We start from the raw sequence: 22,908 nt of genomic DNA on the forward strand, positions 1-22,908 counted from the left end.
CATTAAGTACATTACTTGTCAATGCGTAAATTCTCGATCTAATACTCGAAAGAATAAAACATAAAATGATTACAATTGTTATATGATATACGAGTGTTCCAAAAATGCTAATATAAAAAGAAGCCTGAATTTGATATACGAAGGAAAACAATGAATTATGCACGAAAAGAAAATATTTTAGAAATATAATGAAAACTAACAATCTAAGCTTTATTATAAACTCTTCTTACTGTCTTATAAATTAAAAAAAAAATCAAATAGTCAAAAGAAGGAAAACTAGGAGAAATTAAATTAGAAGTAGAGTTAATAGTTATGGAAAATCATTACTCCACAAAAGTTTATAATAATAGATAGTTTGCACTAAATTATATCTTACCTTAAATTTCTAAGAGGAAATAAAGTACGTGCTTACAGAAGACCATAATCAAAAGAGGACGCTGAAACAGGAAGAGGACATCACAGGAGATAAGGTTTGTAAGAAGGGTTGTAGATAATTGGATGAATGGATCACGTGAATAATGCGATTGATCAGGATTAGAGAAAGAACAAAGAAAATTTGATAATGGATGTTTCAAAGAAATTAGAAAGGGATAAAGAAACAAGTAAAAAGAATAAATGAAAGAGAGAGAGAAAGAAAGAGAGAGAGAGAGAAAGAAAGAGAGAGAGAGAGAAAGAGAGAGAGAGAGAGAAAGAAAGAGAGAGAGAGAGAAAGAAAGAGAGAGAGAGAGAGAGAGAAAGAAAGAGGGAGAGAGAGATAGCACTATACAATGTTTAAACAAATATGCCATTTGTTAAATATTAGTTAATTATACTCGGTGTAATTATATTTCATTATATTCCATGTTATATTCCATACATTGTTTAAATGCATGTGAAATAATGGAAAATATATATTATTAAAGCGAACGAATATAAATGGGGAAACAGATTTATACTAATTGAAATACAAAAAATTACCAATTGTCATTTGTTTGCTTTATCGATTATCGTGACGTTACACAAAGCCATTGGTTACGAATATTAATCTTTGTTTCAAATAGATATACTATGTTATCGACAATCGATACAATTACATTACATTATCGATATGAATTTGTCTCAAATTCTATTTCACTAATATTACTGATTATTTTTCGAGAAGATACTTGATGAATTAGAATCACACTCTCGCACGTACATGTTTTATTCTGTTTTTCTCAGAATTCGTCAAATTCTTGTGCCAACAAACATTGTATATTTGTTGAAAAACTAATAAAATATTTTTCTCAAACTAATGTTTTTCACGTGTATTTCCCATCAATTGGTATTATAGAAAAATGTTTATTGAGCATAAAGTTACATATTACAGATGTATTAATAATAATAATAATAATAATAATAATAATAATAATAATAATAATAATAATAATAATAATAATAATAATAATTATAATAATAATAATAATAATAATAATAATAATAATAATAATAATAATAATAATAATAATAATAATAATTATAATTATAATAATTATAATAATTATAATAATAATAATAATCGCAACAAGAATGATAATGATATACTTTTCAGCAGATTAACCTATCTGAAAAATTACATTTAAAGATCCTTTTACAAACTTTAGATTTGTATTGGCTTGACTAGCATAATTAGAAGCATTGACATTATAGTTAATCATATTAAGAAAACGAATAAAAGCACGTCTATGCAACGAATATTTATCATACATGTCTTAAATATACACGAATATACACGTATAACGTGTATAAACGAATATATATACATATACATGTATTAAAAACGCTTTTAATAAATTAGATGAGAAGAAATGTACATATAATTACTAATATTATGGATATCAAGTACTATCTCCTAGTACAGGATAATAAGTGCTCCACTGATTCGTACAAGATTCGTTATTAAGTAATGCTTTTAAATTTTGAATATCGGTGATTTCGCGATACACATTTTTATAATCTTATTTTTCATTTAATAGTAATTATATTTGAAATGCACATCGTCTTCTGTTATTAATGTTGTTTGCACGTCAAGTCTTAATAACATCGCACAGCCTATAATCGATGCCCAAATCAGTCGAGCAAATTCTAAAAAAAAATGTATATTTAAAAAAACATTCGAAAAATGTTGAAAAATATGTATACAACTTCCAATAAATATACGAACATTGCCTAAAATACAAATCGCTTATCTAGTATTTCACCATGTGTCATAAAAAGTACTTAAAATAGAGTCTAAACTAGTCTTTTGTGTTCTATTCTATAATTTGTATCAAGAACCTACAGCTTAATCAATTATAGAAAATGTATAGTACTCCCTTCGCAAAGTTGGTTTCGATCATAGAGACCATAGATCTATCGTTGTATCTTTTCTTTTTTTGTTAATTTTATAGCAACCATGACATGTCCTTAATTAAGACGCACAATGGCGTACTTTCTATAGGAAAAAGGGAATTAAGTATAATTGATTCTAATTCTATTTTTAATTTATATACGTCGAAATAAATATTTATTTTGGAAAACTAAGTATTTTTTGTTCCATACTTTTCACAATTTTATTACGAATAACATGGCTCTCTTAATTCGAATCCCACTCTGCTCATCTAAAAGAATAAAATCGTATTAATTAATGTAGATGTTTACGAAATATTAAATACTGAATAATATGGTTTTCATTGATACATTGTATATAAAAATGGAGAAGTAGAACATACGCGATATTTAATCTTTATTTTTTGACGTTGATTCGTGAATAATGTTATCATTTTCCGCGTAAAACTTAGATTTAAATAACGCAGTTTAATACAGCAAGCTTTTTTAAAAATAGCACCTGCTTGAAATATTTCCAGGGGTAACCACCTGGTTGTGAATTTTACACATATCTTAACAAGGAAAATATCTTTTAATAAAAATGTTAACAATTAAAAAGAAAAATAAGTCATACTGTCGAATATTTTATCTCTTTATAAGTTTATGAGATATACCATTATTTTAAAATTTTTATGATTAAAAAGTACTAGGAGTACTAGAGTGGCAAGTATTTCGAGGGTAAGATATGAATCTTTATAAAGCATTTTATTGTTCACGTAAAGTTAAATGGGTGCTTTAAAAAGAAACTAATCGTGAAACAATGCCTTTCTTGGAATAAAATTGTTGTATGAATAGAATGTAATGAAAAAGATCTCTAAAAAATTCTGATTGAGAGAAAATGTTGTACAGATCTAATAGAACAATGGTACTATTCGCAATAACATGAAATGTATATAAGATACAATCAGTTACATGGATTGACACACCAGTTTCATAGACGTATCTTATTAGATAGTTCAGTCAGAGTAGAATAATTATAGAATGACAATGTGCCACGAACTTACGAACAACACGAGAATGATACAAATCTAATTTAGTTTAATAAAAAATACGCTGTTTCGCGACGTTCAAGAACTGGTTTTCGGCCAGGCTATCTTCGCATCGATTCGTTTATAGGCAAAAAGGCAGTGAGAGAGCTCTTGCGGGCATTCATGATCGCCTAACAGCGTTTCTAAAAAATAAAGTATAATACATGTATATAACGGATACTGTTCATCGCAATCACTAATCAGTCTTGCTCTAATACAGTACAAATAATTTAAACAATATAATACCTTCTCCTTGCACCAATTTGAAAAGACCATAATCCTGAGGGTTGGTGCATCTTATTTTGTGTGCAAGAATGCGGCAAATATCTCTGGTATTCATATTCGGCCGCACTGGTAACGTTCTAGTATTCAAAGAACCATGTAATTCATCTGGTACAAGAATACGTAGAACAGAAGAACAGTCTGGCGTTCCACAGCCCTACAAAATAAACATTTTTAATATAATTTTTCTATCAAATAAATTGATACTTTTAATGACAGTTTTCTTTAAAACTATAGTCTAGGTTCCTCACGTTTAACGTAGACATTGTTCCATGACTGGATTTGAAAGTCTTCAAAACGTGCACCGCACTAGAGAGCGTCGTCAGATAATAACCACCTTCTCCAGTAAGGAGAGAAGGATGAAGGAGGCCCCACATATACTCGGCTTCAACCTCGGCATCTACGATCTTACCACGAACCAATACCCAGACGAGAAGAGGTAAAAGATCATCTGCGCCTAGTGTCACGTGCCTTCCGGAATTGGCATGTTTAATCTATGAAAACAATCATAAGATTTAATATTTATAATAATTATATATATTATTTATAATATTATTTATAATATTTATAAAAGTCACCTTGATTTAATTATTTTTCTTATACTTACAGAGTTAAATATTGCAGATATTGCAGCTAATAAATTCTCCAACTTATCCAATGGGGAGTCTGCTTTCTGTAGTCGTTCGAGGTACTTCAATATACGTTCCAGACTTGATTCCGACGGAGGTATAATTTTTGGCTGTTGAATATAATAACAAATTATTTTAATATTCACTCTATAATATAGTAACTACTAAGAACTATAAGATCTATAGATGATCAATAATCGAAAAATATACTAACTCGAACACCAAGATCTTGAACGTGTTTACCCTGGGCATGTTGAATACTTTCAGCGAGCGTTTGAAGAGAGCCCGTGCTAGCATAATGATCAACGAAGAGCCTATAAACGTGCTCTCTAAGTGGCCGTACAACGAGACTCATCATCACACCTTCCAGAATGGCATCAAGATTCAAAAATTCGTTCGGTTTTAATTTTAATCTCTCTTTCTCAACTTCTTTCTCGAACTCTCGTTCACCGTGCTTCACCAAATAATTCTTCATTCCTGACATAAATTGTCGCATATTCCTCATGACCACATGAGGGCTCGCTTCCTTGCCTTCCTTCGTGCATTGAATAAAATTGTCGATATTTTGGGAGAACGTGGTTGTTTTGTCGGCTGCTAATTGAAGGGCGTACGATCTTATCGTTGAACCAGTACCACTCACGTCGCGATTTCTTAGAGCTTGTAATCTCGGTGGTGCTAAAAATTAAAAAATAAAAAACGGTTTTAATTTATATATAATACAAAATACATAAATCTCTTAACTCTAAAAAAATTTCTGTAGTTAATCCTTTGCGAACGGAACGATTTGAAACGAAGGGCTCTGTGAAGAAAAGTCGCTGTAGCAATAAGCATTTATAATTATTAACTCATTCTTGGACACTGTACACTATACTGATTAATTATTCAATGTATAACTGCGTCATTATTTTAATTCATGATTATTATATATTGTATTATATAATATTTTGTTCTTGTTGAGAAAGCGCAAGCTAAAAATTCATCGAATGCATATATAAATATTTCGATCTCATCGATTGATTTCGTCATATGCATAGATACATTGATCGTCCACAAAGAACTGTACATTTTTAAATGATCTCTTAAGATACATAAAGCTCACTTTTAAGAATATTTACACTTCGTTGGAACTTCCTGTAAAGACAACGAAACCATCTTCTGATCTGGCGGAACATGCTACATGTATTAACGCAGAATTTTGTTTGCTCGTTGTTATTCTCGACGGAAAAATTGAGCATTTTCAATATATCCTTTTACTACCAAGTAAATCACAATATTAATTTCAACCAAAGAGTACAATGTCCATATGAATTTTTTTATTCGACGTCAAAAGTTCATCACTATGATTAAATGAGAGCCTAGGAAATTTCTATTATATTAAACAGACCTCGTAATCATAAAATCAGAAATCATTTTGGTACTTTGATATCTATCTATATGCAATATAAATGGAATATACACAAGATAAATTTTAGAAAATTTGTATATTTTTTCAAACGATGTAATCTTATAAAATATTCCGAATGAGCCAGATTGACTAATCGTATTGACATGACCCGTGGCTCGATTAATAGAACGTGCCTTTGACCGTCGACAAAGGTTTAATGACACTTTATCATTTATAACACTGAAGAATGTTACGGACAGAGATAATGTTCTTTCTAGAAAGAGAAACAACGATTCTCAACGTTTTCGTTCCATCAACGAGAAAGTTCAAACACTTGCATACTTTTCTGCGTTTGTTCACCGACACTGATTTCTATACGAATAACTACCGATTTTTTTCTCGAAAGAATATTTCACTTTTTCATAGAAAGTTTTTGAATTATACCTACACCTTAAGTAAAACGCGGTAAAACGTTAAACTCGAATGATTTAATTTATCGAAAGCACTAAAATTACAAATCTTCTTTTTCAGAAGATGTTTTTCTTTTTAAAAAGAAAATATCCAATCTTCGATCTCAATATTGTTATCACCTCGAAGTCGATCGAAGCGATAACAAACACGAGCAACGTCTAATTTTAAGCTTCAACGATTCTTGTTTGATCAGCTGAGCTATAATAAGATCTGGTCGAGTCGTCTTCTCGACTACCTGAAGAAATCCCTACCAACTTCCCTGATGACGCAATAATAAACTTTCTCTATATCATTGAACTCGGTCTTCGCTCGAGGACGGACATTTATCGTTAAGTTCATACAGAATTCAAGCTTTCTTCGTTATACTCGATATACTTTAAACACATTTATCTTAAACTTATCGTCATTAATTATATTAATAATTATACCAGTAATCTCGCTAATTACTGTTTAAGCTTTCTTCATTATACTCGATATACTCTAAACACATTTATCTTAGACTTATCGTCATTAATTATACTAATAATTATACCAATAATATCGCTAATTACTGTTTAAATATTACAGTATTGAATTCGAAAAGACATCGTCGATGATCTATAAAAAAGTATAATACCATTTTAAAAGGTAATCATTTAGATCACTTAGTTAAATTTGCCGTTAATTTCACAATCTGTTCTCTTCTTTGTACAAATAATTACATTCTGTTGATATATTCTTCGGAAATACATTGTTAAATATTAATATAACAAAATCCGAAATTATTCTATATGAAAAAAAGTCTAATCTGAATACTTGAAAGGGCTTTGTTTGATTTAAGTTAAATGAAGATGGAAGACTGTTTGAAAAGTTTAGGAACATGACGGCGAGACAATAAATAGTCTAGAAACCTGAATCTGAGTCGCCTGATTTTTATGCGGAAAGAACAATTGTAATTATCGACACATGCAATTCATTTTTGAATGCACATAGACTATCAATGTTATGCATTATGTTATCTTTCTAAAAATGAATTTTCTACAGTGATTAGCCACTGTATAATCGCTATTATTATTATTAAAATCTTTTCATCATGCTATTCAAAATCTAAGCATTAAAAATCAGATAGAGTATAATTTCAAAACAAATTTTTCGATATAAAATAATAAAAAATAATATAATAAATTTATTGTTAATTATAACATAGGCTATATCACAAAATAACTTTATTATTAATTAACGGTCTTATCAATGTAGAACACTTTCTAAAAAATGTTCATTAACTTTAGAATAAATAGCATGTTCACACGCTTGATATTATACAAACATGGATATTACGTTGATTGTTCCAAAGATGATTATTTAGACAATTTATGAGGAGAAATTATCGACTTGAAAGTTTATAGATAAAGTCATGACAGAAGAGAAAAAATTTTATTTTACGATAAAAAATAAGCAAAAATACTGATATAAAGTGTATGCTTTCTTCAATATATTTTGTTTCTGAATAAGATTTGAACAAATTTTAAAAGAAATTCGAAAATAAATAATTCTTTAAAAATTTTCAAAATCGATCTTCAAAAATAAATTCCTGATACAAGGATGTGTACACTTTCTGTCGGAAAAAATATGATTCTTTCACTATTGCTATTCGATTATCCCCGCTCTTCGATATGTTTATTACTCTTCCAGCGATATCAAATATCATACTTTAGATAAGTAATATACATTCAAAGCCTTCTTCATTTTTAAACACTAATATTATGATATGACAATATAATAACAGTAAAGAAACATTAGAAAATGTCAGCATGCATATGGTAGAACCGAGAATCTACTAAAGAAGAAGAAAAAAGGGTTTAGAATAAAGGACAATTAAATTGACAATTTTGCATTGTCTTCGATATTTTTATCGGTTATAAAATAATTTTACCGGTTATAAAAAGAACAATAAAACAAGAAGCTAAAACCTCATTACATACGATACTTGTTGTGCAATATATTAATTAATATGTACAAAAGGATTCGATTAGCTAAGTTAACGCGTAAGGTCAATGTTTTTGTATATCTATTTCCGGTTAAATCTTTACGATTGTATTCCTTTTGAGATTACTCTATTGGTCGAAATTATATCCGTTCGTACAATAAGTAATGTATGCTTAATCAATTATTTTTCTGAGCTTTATGTTTTGTTTAAATTTCATATGCACAGCGTATAATATCTATGCAGTACAATAAGATTAGTTGCATTTCTTAAACAACAATCAATCGTCTAATGTTTATTTGTTCTCTGTTCGACTACAAATATTTAATATTATATAAATAACAAACAGTAAACTCACACAAGAGAGGATCCAGTCTTTCCTTGAAGCTTTTGTTTCTCTTGATTCTCTCTACATCACTCTCGTCCGTATCTAACATAGTTTCCCATTCGGATGGGTCGTACGTTTGATCCTTTCTCGATTCCGGCGTGTCCTCTCTTTCATTCCTCTTTTCGACATTATCGTACGAGGAGTTTCTGTCGCTATACACCGACTCTGACGTATCCGGTGGTTTTAACAATTCTGGGTACCTAGACAATTATACGATCTTACATGTTATGATACAAGTCTTAACAATATCGTTTTTTCTTTTCCAGAATGATCTCTTACCGTTGCAGAATGATACTCTGAACGGTCAAAGTATTCCCTACAATATCCTTATCGCACTCCTCGTCCGGAAACTTTCTCGCAACGTTTTCTCCATCGTAATCTGCATCACAGTCGTAATCTGGCTCACAATCGTCTCCTTCGTTTCCTGTATATGATATTAAAATAATTTATTTTAACGATCTCTCTCTTTTCCCCTTTTGTTTGTTATACAAAATTTACCGATAAATTCCCAACTCGAATCCACGGCCCAGGATGTATCGTTGAATACCTTGACTCTAATCTTTGGTGGTTGTACGGGTTTTGCCCGAGGAATTTTTTTCACTTCTCTCGTACCAAGGCGTTTAGCTAAATTGTCGACGGATGACGATATCAATGGTGTCTTATCCTCTGTCTCTTCCGTCTCCTCCCAGTCGATAGGATGTAATTGATTCGAATTATTGCCAACCGGTGTTTGTAGCCAGCCTGGTTCGCTATGACGATATTTATTTGTTGCCGGATTGTTCTTCGATCTTCTCCTTGGTATTATCGCTGCGCTTTGACCGATCGCATCAGCTGGTTCCGCGTAAAATGGACTACCTTGTTTCGATTCAGGTGTTAGAGGACTATTGCTTTCTGATTTGGCGAGTATCAATCCTAGTTTATTTCTTGGCGGTGTCACTGCATTAGGACTGTTCAGCGAATTGGCACTACCTGATAGAATAATATTTGTTAAAAGATAGCAAATAAAAAAAGGCCCAAATATTAATGTTATATATACTCACAAACTCTAGAGAGTAAATCGGGCCTTCTTCCCATTCCTGTTTCTTCAGGTGATATCTGTTCGGTATTTTTCATTTCAGGAACGGGTTTAAAACTACTGAATTCTGGACTAGTAACTTCCTTATAACCGAGTTTCTCATTTATAACCGACTTGTCATTTCTCAAAATGAACCTCTCGTTTCTTACGATCAGCTGCTTGTTCCCCGTCAATCTGTCGTCTCTCTGATTGGGACATCTCTCGATCGGACTAAATAATCTCTCTTGACCGATCAATCGATCGTTGGAATTTCTTAAACGATCCTGAGCATTACCGGATGGCTCGTTACGTGTGAGTCTGTCGTTCGGTGACCAAGTAGAGTGATTCGATTGATCGGTTGTGTTCCAGATATCCTCGTAGTCTGAGATTTTATCACCTGGTGAGCTACGGTAATACGAATCAAGGATATCAGATTCTTGATAATGCTGGGAATTCTTCCTAGCTTCGCGATCACGTCGTCGTTTTGACTTGCTTGTGCTAGATGGTGTCGTGGGCGAAAGAACATTTGGTGTTTTGCTACCGACGTTGGAGACTAATTTCGATGTGGGTGATAGCACTGGCATCGTTGGCGAAAGAGGTGATTTTATGGAAAAGTTCGATGTGAGAGACTTGTTGGATGTTGCACTTTGTGGACTCAATAATGATGTGTTCGCTTCTGTCGGTGTGTTTTGCTGGAGAAATAATTAAAATGAAATAAATAATTAAAAATAAATTGATATCATAGAGAAAATATATAAAATATATAAAAGTGACCAAAGTAAGATACCCAATTCCTTTTTCTTCTATAATTTTCTTAATGTTAATGTTAAAAAGTAATTTTTTAATGGCAAAAAATTCTCAGATTGATTATCTAAAAATCTGCCTTGATGGAATTCGTATAAAAAAATTACAATGAAAAACATTTTCGAATTAATGAAGAAGCGTCAAGAATAATGGTTTAAAAAAAGTGCTCCAAAGTCGAATTCCCTATTTTTTACATATTAAAATCCGGTCTTTCTGTCCATTGCTGAATAAAAATGTTTTTTTTTTACGCGAAAAATTAGAACAGACTTCAATTACGCAATAGAGTAATTTATTTAAACACAGATACATTTTAAAACATATTTAACAAATTAAGTATAATAAGGATAAATTTCTGAGTTTTGTTTACAAAAATGGATCAAAGTTGTTTTAAGGACTTTGAACGTTTTAACAGCTTTATGTCATCCCATTTTTTTTCTTGCTGTTTCTATCGCCTTTGTCAATAAATGATAAAATCACGATCTTTCTTTTCTTTTATTTTTTACTATTATTTATAAGTTGAGCACATCAAAATATTCGGTGAAATTAAGTTATATCGAAGAGAAAACACGTTGAAACAATTTAAAAAATCACAAAAATAGAAATCAATGCATAACTCATTCGAATGCTCAATTTCAATAAATGATTAAGTGTGATTCCATAGTTTCATTACGTTATTCTGAAGCAGTTGTCTTATTTATCAATAATTCGCAGCATTTATTTAACAATATAAGTAGCGGGTCTCACATAGGGTGAGAAGTCCGACTTTGGTCATTTTCCTTTATATTATTTATGGACACTCACCTGTGACACATTAACGTCGTTAGTTTGATTGACATTGAACGTAACGGTTGTGGTCACGGTAAAATTACTTTGATTTTGACTTAATCCAGGTTTTGCCCATCTTGGTGGTGGTGGCGGTGGAGTTTTGACGTTTTGCCCAACGATCTGACCATCAGCTATGATAGGTGAATTCGTGCATGAGGGATTATTAAAGTTGGAAATATTTTGATGGAAATTCGATGTCGACGTGCCGATGGAGGTAAACTTGCTACTTCTTGAAAACTCGACGATCGTCGTCTTCGGTGTTTCAAGGATGTTTCTCGTGCTCTCGAAGTTTCCCTTAGTATCCTGAGTGGGACTAAGAACGTTGCTCTCGACGTTATGAACGATGGGTGATGGGCAACGTACGCTTTGCACCAAGTTCGGAGAGATCAATTTTTGCGAGAGTTTCTCACACGGAGACATGACTTCGTGTTGATCTTTCTTTACGTCCAGTGGTTCATTAAAAGTTGTCAGATTAAGCGTATTCGGTGGCGTTGGTCTTGGCTGTCGTGGTAAGGATGAAGCGAACGTCGACGTCGTTCCTGTATTTGTTGGTGACGAATTTTCTATAAAAATAAAGAAATTACATGAATTATACAATATAATTTTCTAATCAATTGTTTTTCAATTAAAAATAATCAAATTATATATACATATATATATATATATATATATATATATATATATATATATATATATTATACATATATCACAAATAATGCCGCAATTTTTAATCTATCTTATATCTTACGTGTATCGTGAGATGAAATAGGTGCGAGATTAAGAACGATGCTTTCTGTCGTCGGAGTACCACCATTGTTATTGTTGTTATTATGATTGTTGTTACCTGTAAGAATATAGATTATAACAAAACAAATGAATCATTATACGATGAATAAGAATATTTATTCGAGAGACTTACAACCATGGAAACTACTTAAACTCGATGTGTTACTACTACTGCTCTCCGGTGGTTTTGGATTCGCCATCGGATATCTCCAAAATTCTTGACCTAAAAGTGCTAGTGACGAAAGTTGTTGCCTATTCTTGGCCTCTCGCATTGCTCTCGGTAGCGTCAATTGCACTGGCAACTCATCACTACTTGCCAAACAAGAAACGGTGAGAATGAATTAATTATCTCGAGAAGAAGGCAACTTGTTTGATTCAATTTTTAGATAAATGAGAGAAAGAGAAAGAAGGAGAGAGAGAGAGAGAGAGAGAGAGAGAGACATATACGCAAAAAACATTCATACCGCGACAAATCTAGATTTATCTAAATTTAACATCGCAATAGATAAATAATTTCCTGTTTTTAGTTTATACACGTTGCCTGTATACGATAAGGATCTACTCAATAGATACAAGAGTATTTAATGAAAGGAAATAAACTCGATAAACAGCTACTCACCAGCACTGGGAATAATGAGCTATCAATGAGGGGATGTTGTCGAACCTGTTCTCACTTGTTTCCAAGCTCAACTTCCCCTTGTTGGCTTGGATCAGGTAGTGCTCGATGTAAGGTCCCTTCCCGGCTGGTAATCTCACCGAAAGGGCCATCGTGTCGCTTTGACTCGATTGTCGGACTACGAAGTTCTATGAAAAGAAAGGAAAGAAAAAAAACGGGAATTGTACTAAAAGACGAGATAATCTTTTTTTTTTGGAAAATAAGAACAATGTATGCGAAGAGAATGAAAAAGAAGAAAATGAGAACACATCTTATTGATAATACGTTCAATATATGTAATAGAATACATTTATTGAGAAAAAAAGAGAAAAAAAATAATAAAATGAACGAATAAAAAAAAACGATAGACAAAAGAAGAAAAAATGTATAGCTAACTACTAGTAAAGTTACGGATGCATAAGCGAGAACCTCGATGCAGTGTCGAAAATGAAAAGAAATGAGGACGATGAAGAGAGTAGAGACAATGCATCACTGCGAGCTTCTCCCGTCAAAAAATGGCTGTCGGATGAGCGAATGCACAAAAGCGATGGGCTCGTAAGAGCGAGGGAGACGAAGTTACTCGCGGAAACCCAACAACGAGTAAAAGAAAGAAAAAGGGAGGTCTCGTTTCGTTCGTTCGGTCGGATGGTCGGTGGTGTGCCGATATAGCAGCATGAATGACGTTGTGTGAGTTCTTTTTTCATTTTCCACTTGGTGAGCAACGAAGCAAAACTTGAATGCTGTTGCTCCCTTTATTCTCATCTTCGTCTCTCTCATCTTTTTCTTCTGTATGTTCGATGCATATCCGGATGAATCTCGGCTGTTTTTCATTTTCTCCCAATCTACTTGCCTCGTAGATTTTGAATTCCTATGCCTTTCTACTAGATTTCAACGTGTTATTGATTCGCGACATGACTATCTCTTTTCCTTCTTATCACTCTATTCTTTCATTTTCTTCGAAAACGAGGGATGCTCTTAACGTTCTATAGAAAGTAATTGCGAGAAGCATTGTTTTTCGAGCTATCTGCTCGTTCGTGCCCACCCATGGAAAAACGGTAAAGAGAGATAGAAGATGAGATGGTTGTGGATTGATGGTGGGGAAGCCTCGAGGCAAAGAAATGCAAGAGAACGGGCATAACAATTAACAGAGCTAGAAAATAATGAAAGGGACGGCTGGAAACAATGACGGCACAATGCCTCGTTTTGTTCGCAGTAGTTTTCAAAGTTGATTACAACGCAGAGCCTCTTCTCTTCTTCTCTTGTCTCTAGGTATCGTGATCGCCATAGAGATCACTATCACCACCCACAACAAAATGACCGTCGACGTTTTAGGAACTTTGTCATCGTTCGCTAACATCGAATAATTCTTCGAGTTTCTACGCCAACGTTATCGTTTATTATATTTCTTTACCGCGTTTCTCTGGACTAAACGTTGACGCGAACGTTGACGATAATCAACAGAAAGAAAGAGACAGACCTTCCTTCCTTTGAGTCGAACCTTATCATTTCGACTGATTTCTCATACCAAGGATTTCCTGTGATTCTTTTTTTGCACCTTTAGTAAATAACAATGTCCTTTATGCATGTTCAATTACAAACAGCCGAATATATATTTAATAATAAAATAAAAGATCTTGAAATGTTGATATATATACAGAATAATATACATTTCTATTGAGATTTATCTTCGGTAATTTTTTGATTGATTCTCGGTTATAATTAAGGCGGGACCGTAGTTAAAAAGATTTTATTTAAAAATGCCACACGTATGTTAACGATTTTCAATGAAGAATTCGCACGCTTTGGCACGAGGTGCTTTCACAATGATTACGAGAGCTCTCTCAAGGCATTGACACGATTTTCCATCTGGTACCACTTGGCTCTGTTCCTATTCTTCTTCTTCGTTTTCTTCCTCTCACTTTTCCTCACATCGAAGTATTAGATAAGATTCTGCGCTCGCACGGATGCACTCATTGTTCTACCTCCCTCCTTTTCCTCCCAACTTCTCTTTTCAACGCTCGATACGAACGGAAATAGAGAGAAATATCAAGGCTGAAACGACGGATGGAATAATGATGGATAATCGCACATCAGAACGATGCAGTTTTCACTTTGTCGAGACGTGAAAATTATTAAAAGATCTATATTTTTATAAATATCAGTGAAAGAGTGTTCGAAATATTTCAAGAAATGAAGGGTAGATTTCATTTTAAATTTATTTAACAATAATTAGACTCTAGCTAATGTACTAACAATATGATTGGAATAAAAAGAACAGAAAGGAAACGAAAAGAATGATAAGATATCAGTCCTTTTAATAATCGAATATTTGATTTGATCAAATATATGGACCCTTCGAAGAATAACATTCTCAATGGTCTACGTAGATAAAAGTTGGATTTCATTTGGAGAAGACTCAAAGTAGAGTGAGAGAGAGAGAGAGAAAGAGAGAGACAGAGAGAGAGAGAGAGAGAGAGAGAGAGAAAGAGAGAGAGAGAGAAAGAGAGAGAGAGAAAGAGAGAGAGATAGGGTCAGTATTTCGATGGTACCACATCTGGCATTTACGTTTACTGCATATTAAAACGGCACACAGTGCTTGCCAAATAGCCACAAACAATGAAATATATCATCCTGCCTTTGTTTGAATAAGCAACAAGAGGGGATTACGATTTCCGGATACCGAATATGTGTTTCCCTGATAATCGTCGGATAATTTTCCCCATTTAAATGTCTTTCGGCGGATACAGGCAGATACTGATTTCTCCGTAGAATTTTCGTGAAATGAGTTTTCGAGTTACTACCAGTATGCTATGGCATAGTGTAAAGTACACTTTATTCTACTAGTCTTCTCCCGTGAATCCATAAATTTGCGGTGGACGATTTACACAAATGCGCACGCGCATTCTATTCACTAAAAATACCACCTCTTTATAATTTCTCATTCTCATTCTTCAATTCAAAATTCACAATTGTGTTTGATCAAAGTAACTGTCAGAGAAATAAATTTGGTTACACGGGAAGGCAAAATGAAAATAACAGAAAATGTCTTGCAATACGATACAGAATTGTTTGTTGTTTCAGGGAAGGCATTTTCTTGTGTAACGTCCTTGTGAGGCGAAAATTTTGTGATCATTCTATATTTGAGATCTGAAAGAAGAAACTTCTAAATGACTTTCGTACACGTAGCTTTCTCCTGCTTCATCGGATAAAAGTCAACGGCAAAATAAACGGGTAGTAAATCAAAGTGCAACCGTAACTTTTCGCACGCTCCATAGAAAAGACGGATTTTTCGCAAATGTTTCGAAGGTCCTTCGTATTCCGAATGTTCCGGACACGTGTTGAACGTAATAAATATTATCGGTTAATTGTCCATGACTTGAGTACGGCCCGTGAGAAATGTGCCAGCGGGAGTTCAGTAGATTTTTTACGACCCTACACCAGGGGCAAACCTTCATTTGAAAGAACCGATTAGAAACAGTGTACCGTAGAAAATCGTTTCAATAAGTAAGAATTTCTAGAAACGATAAATAAAGAATTATTAAAGGAGTCTTTATGTCATCTTTCATAGAACCGATAGCCTCCAATGAGATCTTACTTAGATAAAAATATAGGAAAAAAGAAAAAGAAAAAGAATAGAAACTGATCATCAAGGATATTCTTTTTTCGAATATCATGCTTCGCCGACGATACAATCGTAAAGAAAATAAGAGAGTACGGAAGAAAAATAATGTTTTACTTCTATTTTCTCTTTTGCTGATATAACCGAAGACAATGTCGATGCTTTCGCACATGAAAGCGATGAGATTAATGATTCATAATCTGTACCGAGCAACGTAATTTTCTTAAGGCTAATTGATTCTCTTAAGTAAGTAATTATACTCACCCCTTCCTCCTTTCCTTGCAACAAGTGGAAAGCGCCAGCTCTTTGAATACCCGGGAGGAACCAAATCGGATGGGATCGTATGAGTCTTTCGATCAGCGTTATGTCACATGCCACCTCGCTGCCAGAATCTTCCGTGGTGCCTGAAGATCCTCCCGAGGTGGCCGAGCCTTCCGAAGAAAGCGACTCTTCGCTCTGAAATTACCAAAATATACAAATGATTTTATGAGTGATACTTAATGAATTGGTTAACAATAAAAGCTTATTTTTAGAAATAATCGATTCTTTTATAACAGCCATCGACTCATAATTTCTTGATAATTTTGTGGTACGTTAACCGAAACGAATATGGAAATCTCCGTCGTCGTTGTCGTTGGTGGAACGATTTCAGGAGGGTACCCCTTGCAAATCCTCCCTGGCCCGTCATAAAGCGGCTGGATTTAATGCGGCGTTATGTCGTCGAGAGAAAGAGTAGAGATGAGGATGGGAGGAGGGTGGAGGGTTATCTCAATTTGCAGCCGATGTCGTTTTACGATTTACCTAGTTACCCTTTAATCGTTTTATCTAATCCCGACCTGTTACGATCTTTTCATCGAAAAAGAAACGAACAAAAGAAATAAAGAAAAAAAAGAAAGAAGAGGAAACAAAGAGAATAAAACGTTCTCATTGTGAAAAAGATTAGCCATTCAAAAGGGCTGAACATTCGATTCTTTCTTCATACGTAAATTCCTTCCAGTTTTTTCTTCCACTATTTAACCTTTAATTATCATTGATTTGAACGTGTACGTAACGATAATCGATCGATTTCCCCCTTGGTATCTATTTTCTCTTTCCTTGTTTCTCTTTTTCAATGTCGAACACTTTTTTCAGTAATTCGTCAAAACTGACATTGCATTGAAGTTATCGTGAACGAATTTCGCGAAATCGAGCACCTATCGACTTGCCGTTACTTTTACCCCTCATTTTGAAGTATTTCTCTTTCGTACAACGTTCTTTCAGAAAATGAAAGGAAAGGGAAATCAATTCTGCCCGACTGAACTTTATAGCTGTTCATCGAATAAAATTTGTTTTATTTAATTTACGATATTCATTATTCATTTTTTCGACAATATACATTTTAATTTTAACAAGCAAATCTGTCAGAATAAGTAGTTTACAAAATTTTTTTACATTTATTAACATTATAATTATTCAACTAAAAATTATTTTTCTTAAATATTATTTTATAATATAATGTAGGTTAAAAAATAACATACATATATATATATATATATATATATATATATATATATATATATACATCTATGACAGGTAGATTGAAAGATGTAAGAAAAATAGGTCTATAGTCATAGTAGTAATATAATAAAATATTGAGTTTCTTAAATTAAAAAATGATAAAGATGCTCAAGATCTTTTATCACTTAATCTCGTATTCCCTTTCCTAAAGAAAGATTTGAATAAAAAGAAAATCATAAAAGAATTTAACGTCGACATCTGCGAGACAGATGTATCTCTCCTTAAGAATCTACTCCGACGAGCGACGCGTCTAAAAGATATGCTCGCTACGAGACAAGAGTCTCGCGCGGAGAACTTTTTCCGACGAGCAATTAAGGGATTTGCAATTAGCTTCGGGGCCTCTCAGCACGTGCCTCACGTCCACGTTTAATCCCTTTAGTCTGAAATGCCGTTGTGTGTCAGTCTGCATTTCAAATTAAATTACACTCGAAAAGCCCGCACGCACCGAATCCACCCCTACAGTTCGACCCTCTCTGTCTGTCTTTACCATATCCCTTCCCTATCTGTTCTTTCACTTTCCTGAGTCCCGTATCTATTCTTCCTTCTCGTTATTCCGATTGATTGATACTTTAACGATTTTCTTATTAAATCTTCGATATTTTTCTCTGATGCAATATCTTTTTGTTGTTTTTGTTTTCATCCGTCTCATTGATGGATGATTCGTTTATATTTTTATGCTTTCAATTTGATTCGCTATGTTGATCAAGGTACGATTTCAATTTGAGCTAACGCGGAAATTCATGAAACGATATCGAGGAGAGTTTAAGAGGGAATCAAAAGGATTAAAAAAATTTCGAACCGCAAGTTCGATTAAATTGGAAACCGGAAAAGAATCTCTTTTTCTTTCTTACCTGTCCATGATGTAACTGCGCAAGTTGATGATGCTGGAGCGGATTCGGTGGTGGCGTGCTCGGCGAGCTGACAACCTGAACGGTCCCGTGCTGTTGCAGATACGGTTCCAAGAAGACATCGCTTCTGCAGAAAGAAAATGGAAAGAAACGTTGGTTAAGAATCGATTAAACAAGTTTTTCCTTTTATTTCTTTTCCCTTCTTTTTTATTAGTTACCTCATGGACGTGCGTGAAACGTAATGCTAATACAGTGTACCAAAGCGTGATAACCGAGTAATCTCAACGTTTCATCATCGACGCTTAAAATAGGTAGCTAGGTACTTATATGCAGTACACATATTTCAGATATTCAACAAATTCTTTTATTTAAAAATAATTAACAAACGAACAAAATTTTTCGATAGACTTAATACAAGTATCTAATAAATTAAATATGTGATAAATTCTAGTCTCGATCGAAATTATTTTCAGCTTTCGTTCATAATAATTACCTATAAATGGTATGTGTATATATATATATATATATATATATATATATATATATATTTATATATATATATATATATATATAGTGATACTATGTGTGTGTGTATATATATATATATATATACATACACATATATATATACATACACACACATATATATACACACTTAATATATATATACACACACATATACTATCACTCACTCCTATATTATTTCGATTAGCTAGTCAATTCAATTCAAACGATAAAATTAGTAAAGAATGAAGTTCAGCGTGTACTGTACAGTCAAGATAGATGATGACGTATCGCCTCTCATAGAATTTCGTTCGAGCACGTAACGAGCATCGTAAGATCGAAAAGCGTAACTACCAGTGATTATCGAGACTTGATTAATTATTTTCACTACTACCCATTGATAGCTCGTACGAGTATAGTATATGGGCGTAACGATGCAGGTGACATGGTGTGTTCCGTCCATCTCATCGTTGTTTGACAGTTAAATCGTGTTTTCGAACGAACCAACTTCCCAAGCGCCATACCGTTGTTATTTCCAACAAACTTTGACCGTCCATTGGGTGAATATCAGATAGAGAGGGGGTATGCGCGGGTTGACGTACGTAAAGGCTGAAAGCGACGGGCATCGCCCATCATGCACGCATACGTGCACACTGCGACGACGTATTGTCCATTCTGCGTTTGACAGCTGGACATTTTATCAAGAACCAACGACCGTGCAGCCTCGTCAACGTATATTACAGTATTGTTGCGACGGACCTTATCATTGAGACTTGCTCGAATTTTGGAAAGTTTATTTTAAGAAACTAATCATCCAGACTCTTAAACTACTCTCGAAAATATTTCTTAAATATTATAATAATAAAAATATAATAATTCAGAATATTGCAAAAAGTTGACTATTAAAATAAATAAGATATGAACATTTATTCGAGTCAGATTTTTTTTTAATACATCAATGATTAACATAATGACATTAACAATTCCTTTTATCGTGTAAAACTATTGTAAGAATAAACATTTTCCTCTTCGTCCGAACGTCCAACTTGATGAGTTATTTTCTTATGTACATAGAACGTACATATTTCGCGGTTATCACTAGATTGATCGAAGTAGAATTCGATGACATTTTCCGAATCGATCGCCGGCGAGGTCCACGAGAGGGTGGTTACGATCCTGGAACACGATCGTAGTGTTCGTCGTCTGCGGACGAGATCAGATGGGTGTTGCCATGACAACTGAAGGTTCTCAACACGTGGTCCTCCTCCGGTCACCCTTTCTCTCTCTCTTTCTCTTTCTCTTTGCCTCCCTTCCTCTCTCTCTCTCTCTCTCTCTCTCTCTCTCTCTCTCTTTCTCTTTCTCTTTCTCTTTGCCTCCCTTTCTCTCTCTCTCTCTCTCTCTCTCTCTCTCTCTCTCTTTCTCTCTCTCTCGCATTTTCCTATACGACGGCATTTTTACGTATTAACGAGCAACTATGCATCGACCTGCACGTTTCATAAAAAAGAAGGGATGCAGAGGATGCATGCACACGTCTTTTCCGTGCACACATGCTCGCCACGAAAGGGATCGACCCTTTCTGAAGGGAAGAAGGGCCTCGTGAAAGACTCACCTTTCTTCTTTCCTTCCTTCCTTCTTTTCTTTCCTTTCCTTTCCTTTCTTTTCCTTTCTTTTTTTTTCTTTTCCTTTCTTTTTCTTTCCTTCGAGAAATAGGACCTTCATGACTTTGTGGAAAAAGAAATTGAATTGGAAAAAGGAATTGATTGTTTCATATTCTTTAAAAAGGAAATTATAAAAAATGATTTAAAAATAAAAATTAACGATATTCAAAGGATTAGACATTCAAAAGGATTTTATTAACAAAGGATTTATTATTTTAAATTTGTACGTTACTTCTTCGATCAAAGAATATTATGTAATCTTAGATATTTGACAATTTAATATTTGACGTTATTTATTTACAGAAGTTATCTGGAGAAACAACATGTATATCTGTCTGAGTGTCCGATTGGACATGTTATCAGCTCATTTTAAAATCAACGTCGATAATTAAATTATACTTATAGGTTCATATGACTGTGCCAAAAAAAAAATTTATAGAGATAAATGATAAGGTAAGATAACATTTTAAATATGAAGAAAATAGAAATTTTCCTGAAAAAATAATTCTTGATATCCTTTTCGAGCAAACGATCAAAGAAGCGAAACGCAAAGGACGAACAGTTCTCTCGTCGTGGCAAGTGGAGAATGACGACTGAGATCGTAAAAAGAAATAGGGAGCACCATCTACGAAGTCTTTGCGAGTCATACGAATGTTATTTTCTCTTCTTCCCTCCCTCCCCCCCCCCTCTCTCTCTCTCTCTCTCTCTCTCTGTCTCTCTCTCTTTCTACATTGCACTTGAAAACAGCCACTCTTGCGACTTTTTCCACTCGCATTAGTTCCATATTTGTAAGAGAAAATCCCTCTTTTATTTCTTCATCTTTCCATCTTTTCGTTCTTTTTTCCACTTCTTTTCGTCGCTTAAAAGATAGCTCGTTAGAAATCCGGTCATTCCTCGCTTGCGAACTACCTAAGTAGTATTTGCCCTGCACTTCTACCCTTCTTGTTCTTTCTGATTTTTAAATTACCTCTCTTCTCGAGATACATCCACACTTTCATTTTTTTCCGTGCTTCTATTTTGCTCGACATTATTAATTAACACATTCAATTTTTATTTTTCGTTTTTCGCACTTCTTATGATCTTGATAAATTATAAATGGAAAAAAAAACAAATATGATATCGTAGTAGAAGAATAATATTTTTGTATAAATTTGCTTCACGAAGTATTCACTGAATGAAGTCATCTAGTTATTTTCCCATTTTTGGAACTATCTTATAGTTTCTTTTGATATTTTTCTGATAAAAGCACGAGCTATGTTAATTATCGTGTACAATGATAATTTATATCGAGTTCTTCGTTATTTATCTCGTACATTTTCTCACAGTTTTTCTTCTTCTTTTTTTTACGAAAGAAAAATATTTATAGAAGATAATTACCTTAAAAGGTAAGGAAGAAACCACAAAAAAGGAATTTTTCCTCTATCGAGGAAGTCATTCTTCTCTACATCGTCTGAAGGAATGAAATTCGCCGGGGAAACGCCTTCCAAGTCGATATAAAAGAAAGGAAAAAAAGAATCGTGCAACTGGAGAAAACGTAGAAAAAAGAAATAGAAGGAAAGAAAGAGAGAGAGAGAGAGAGAGAGAGAGAGAGAAAGAAAGAAAGAGAGAGAGGCAACACGAGGTTTACCTAGTCAAATACGAGAATCGAAATCTGTTTTCGTATTCGCAACGCACTCCCGCTCAAAACCAATTCCAGACGTCGGGTCGCCTCGTTACGATTGGAATACCGCCAATCTTAGCGGCGCATAAAATTTACGCCATTGAACTATACCGCAGAAAGTCGCTTAAACCAAACGCACTGACTCCGTTCAATTTGTTTCCGTGAACGGATATCCGGTTTGATTAGAAAACTGCAGTTAGAGTTAAATGCATCGGGAGAAACTTATATTTTTCTATTTTCGTATACGTTCCTTATGTTTTTTATATTTAATTTTATTCTTGAAAAATAATTTTTAAAATTTTTCTAGTTTCAAAAAATAATGATTCTGAAAAAATAAAAGTAAATATAAAATATGTAAATTAAATGAAATATACTTATCGTCAAATATTTTCTTTTATTCTTGCAAGA

General features: G+C 33.5%; 1 protein-coding gene across 7 annotated transcripts in view; it reads right to left on the minus strand.

Moving 5' to 3' along the window:
- Positions 1-953: 953 nt before the first annotated feature.
- LOC124429416 (protein sprint) overlaps positions 954-22,908 on the minus strand; it is a 153,431-nt gene continuing 131,476 nt past the window's right edge. For all 7 annotated transcript variants that reach the window (XM_046974677.1, XM_046974672.1, XM_046974678.1 and 4 more), the window contains 15 exons: positions 18,682-18,805; positions 16,538-16,729; positions 12,619-12,803; positions 12,133-12,308; positions 11,962-12,057; positions 11,190-11,776; positions 9,571-10,276; positions 9,029-9,499; positions 8,810-8,954; positions 8,501-8,730; positions 4,539-4,999; positions 4,303-4,434; positions 3,947-4,189; positions 3,660-3,852; positions 954-3,556 (listed from right to left, as the gene is read on the minus strand). In XM_046974677.1, coding sequence (XP_046830633.1) covers positions 3,453-3,556; positions 3,660-3,852; positions 3,947-4,189; positions 4,303-4,434; positions 4,539-4,999; positions 8,501-8,730; positions 8,810-8,954; positions 9,029-9,499; positions 9,571-10,276; positions 11,190-11,776; positions 11,962-12,057; positions 12,133-12,308; positions 12,619-12,803; positions 16,538-16,729; positions 18,682-18,805 — 4,045 coding nt within the window. In that variant the 3' untranslated portion in view covers positions 954-3,452. The remainder of the gene's footprint in view (positions 3,557-3,659; positions 3,853-3,946; positions 4,190-4,302; positions 4,435-4,538; positions 5,000-8,500; positions 8,731-8,809; positions 8,955-9,028; positions 9,500-9,570; positions 10,277-11,189; positions 11,777-11,961; positions 12,058-12,132; positions 12,309-12,618; positions 12,804-16,537; positions 16,730-18,681; positions 18,806-22,908) is intronic.

The sequence above is a fragment of the Vespa crabro genome, chromosome 15, assembly GCF_910589235.1.
Source record: "Vespa crabro chromosome 15, iyVesCrab1.2, whole genome shotgun sequence".
In the NCBI taxonomy this organism is placed as follows: domain Eukaryota; kingdom Metazoa; phylum Arthropoda; class Insecta; order Hymenoptera; family Vespidae; genus Vespa; species Vespa crabro.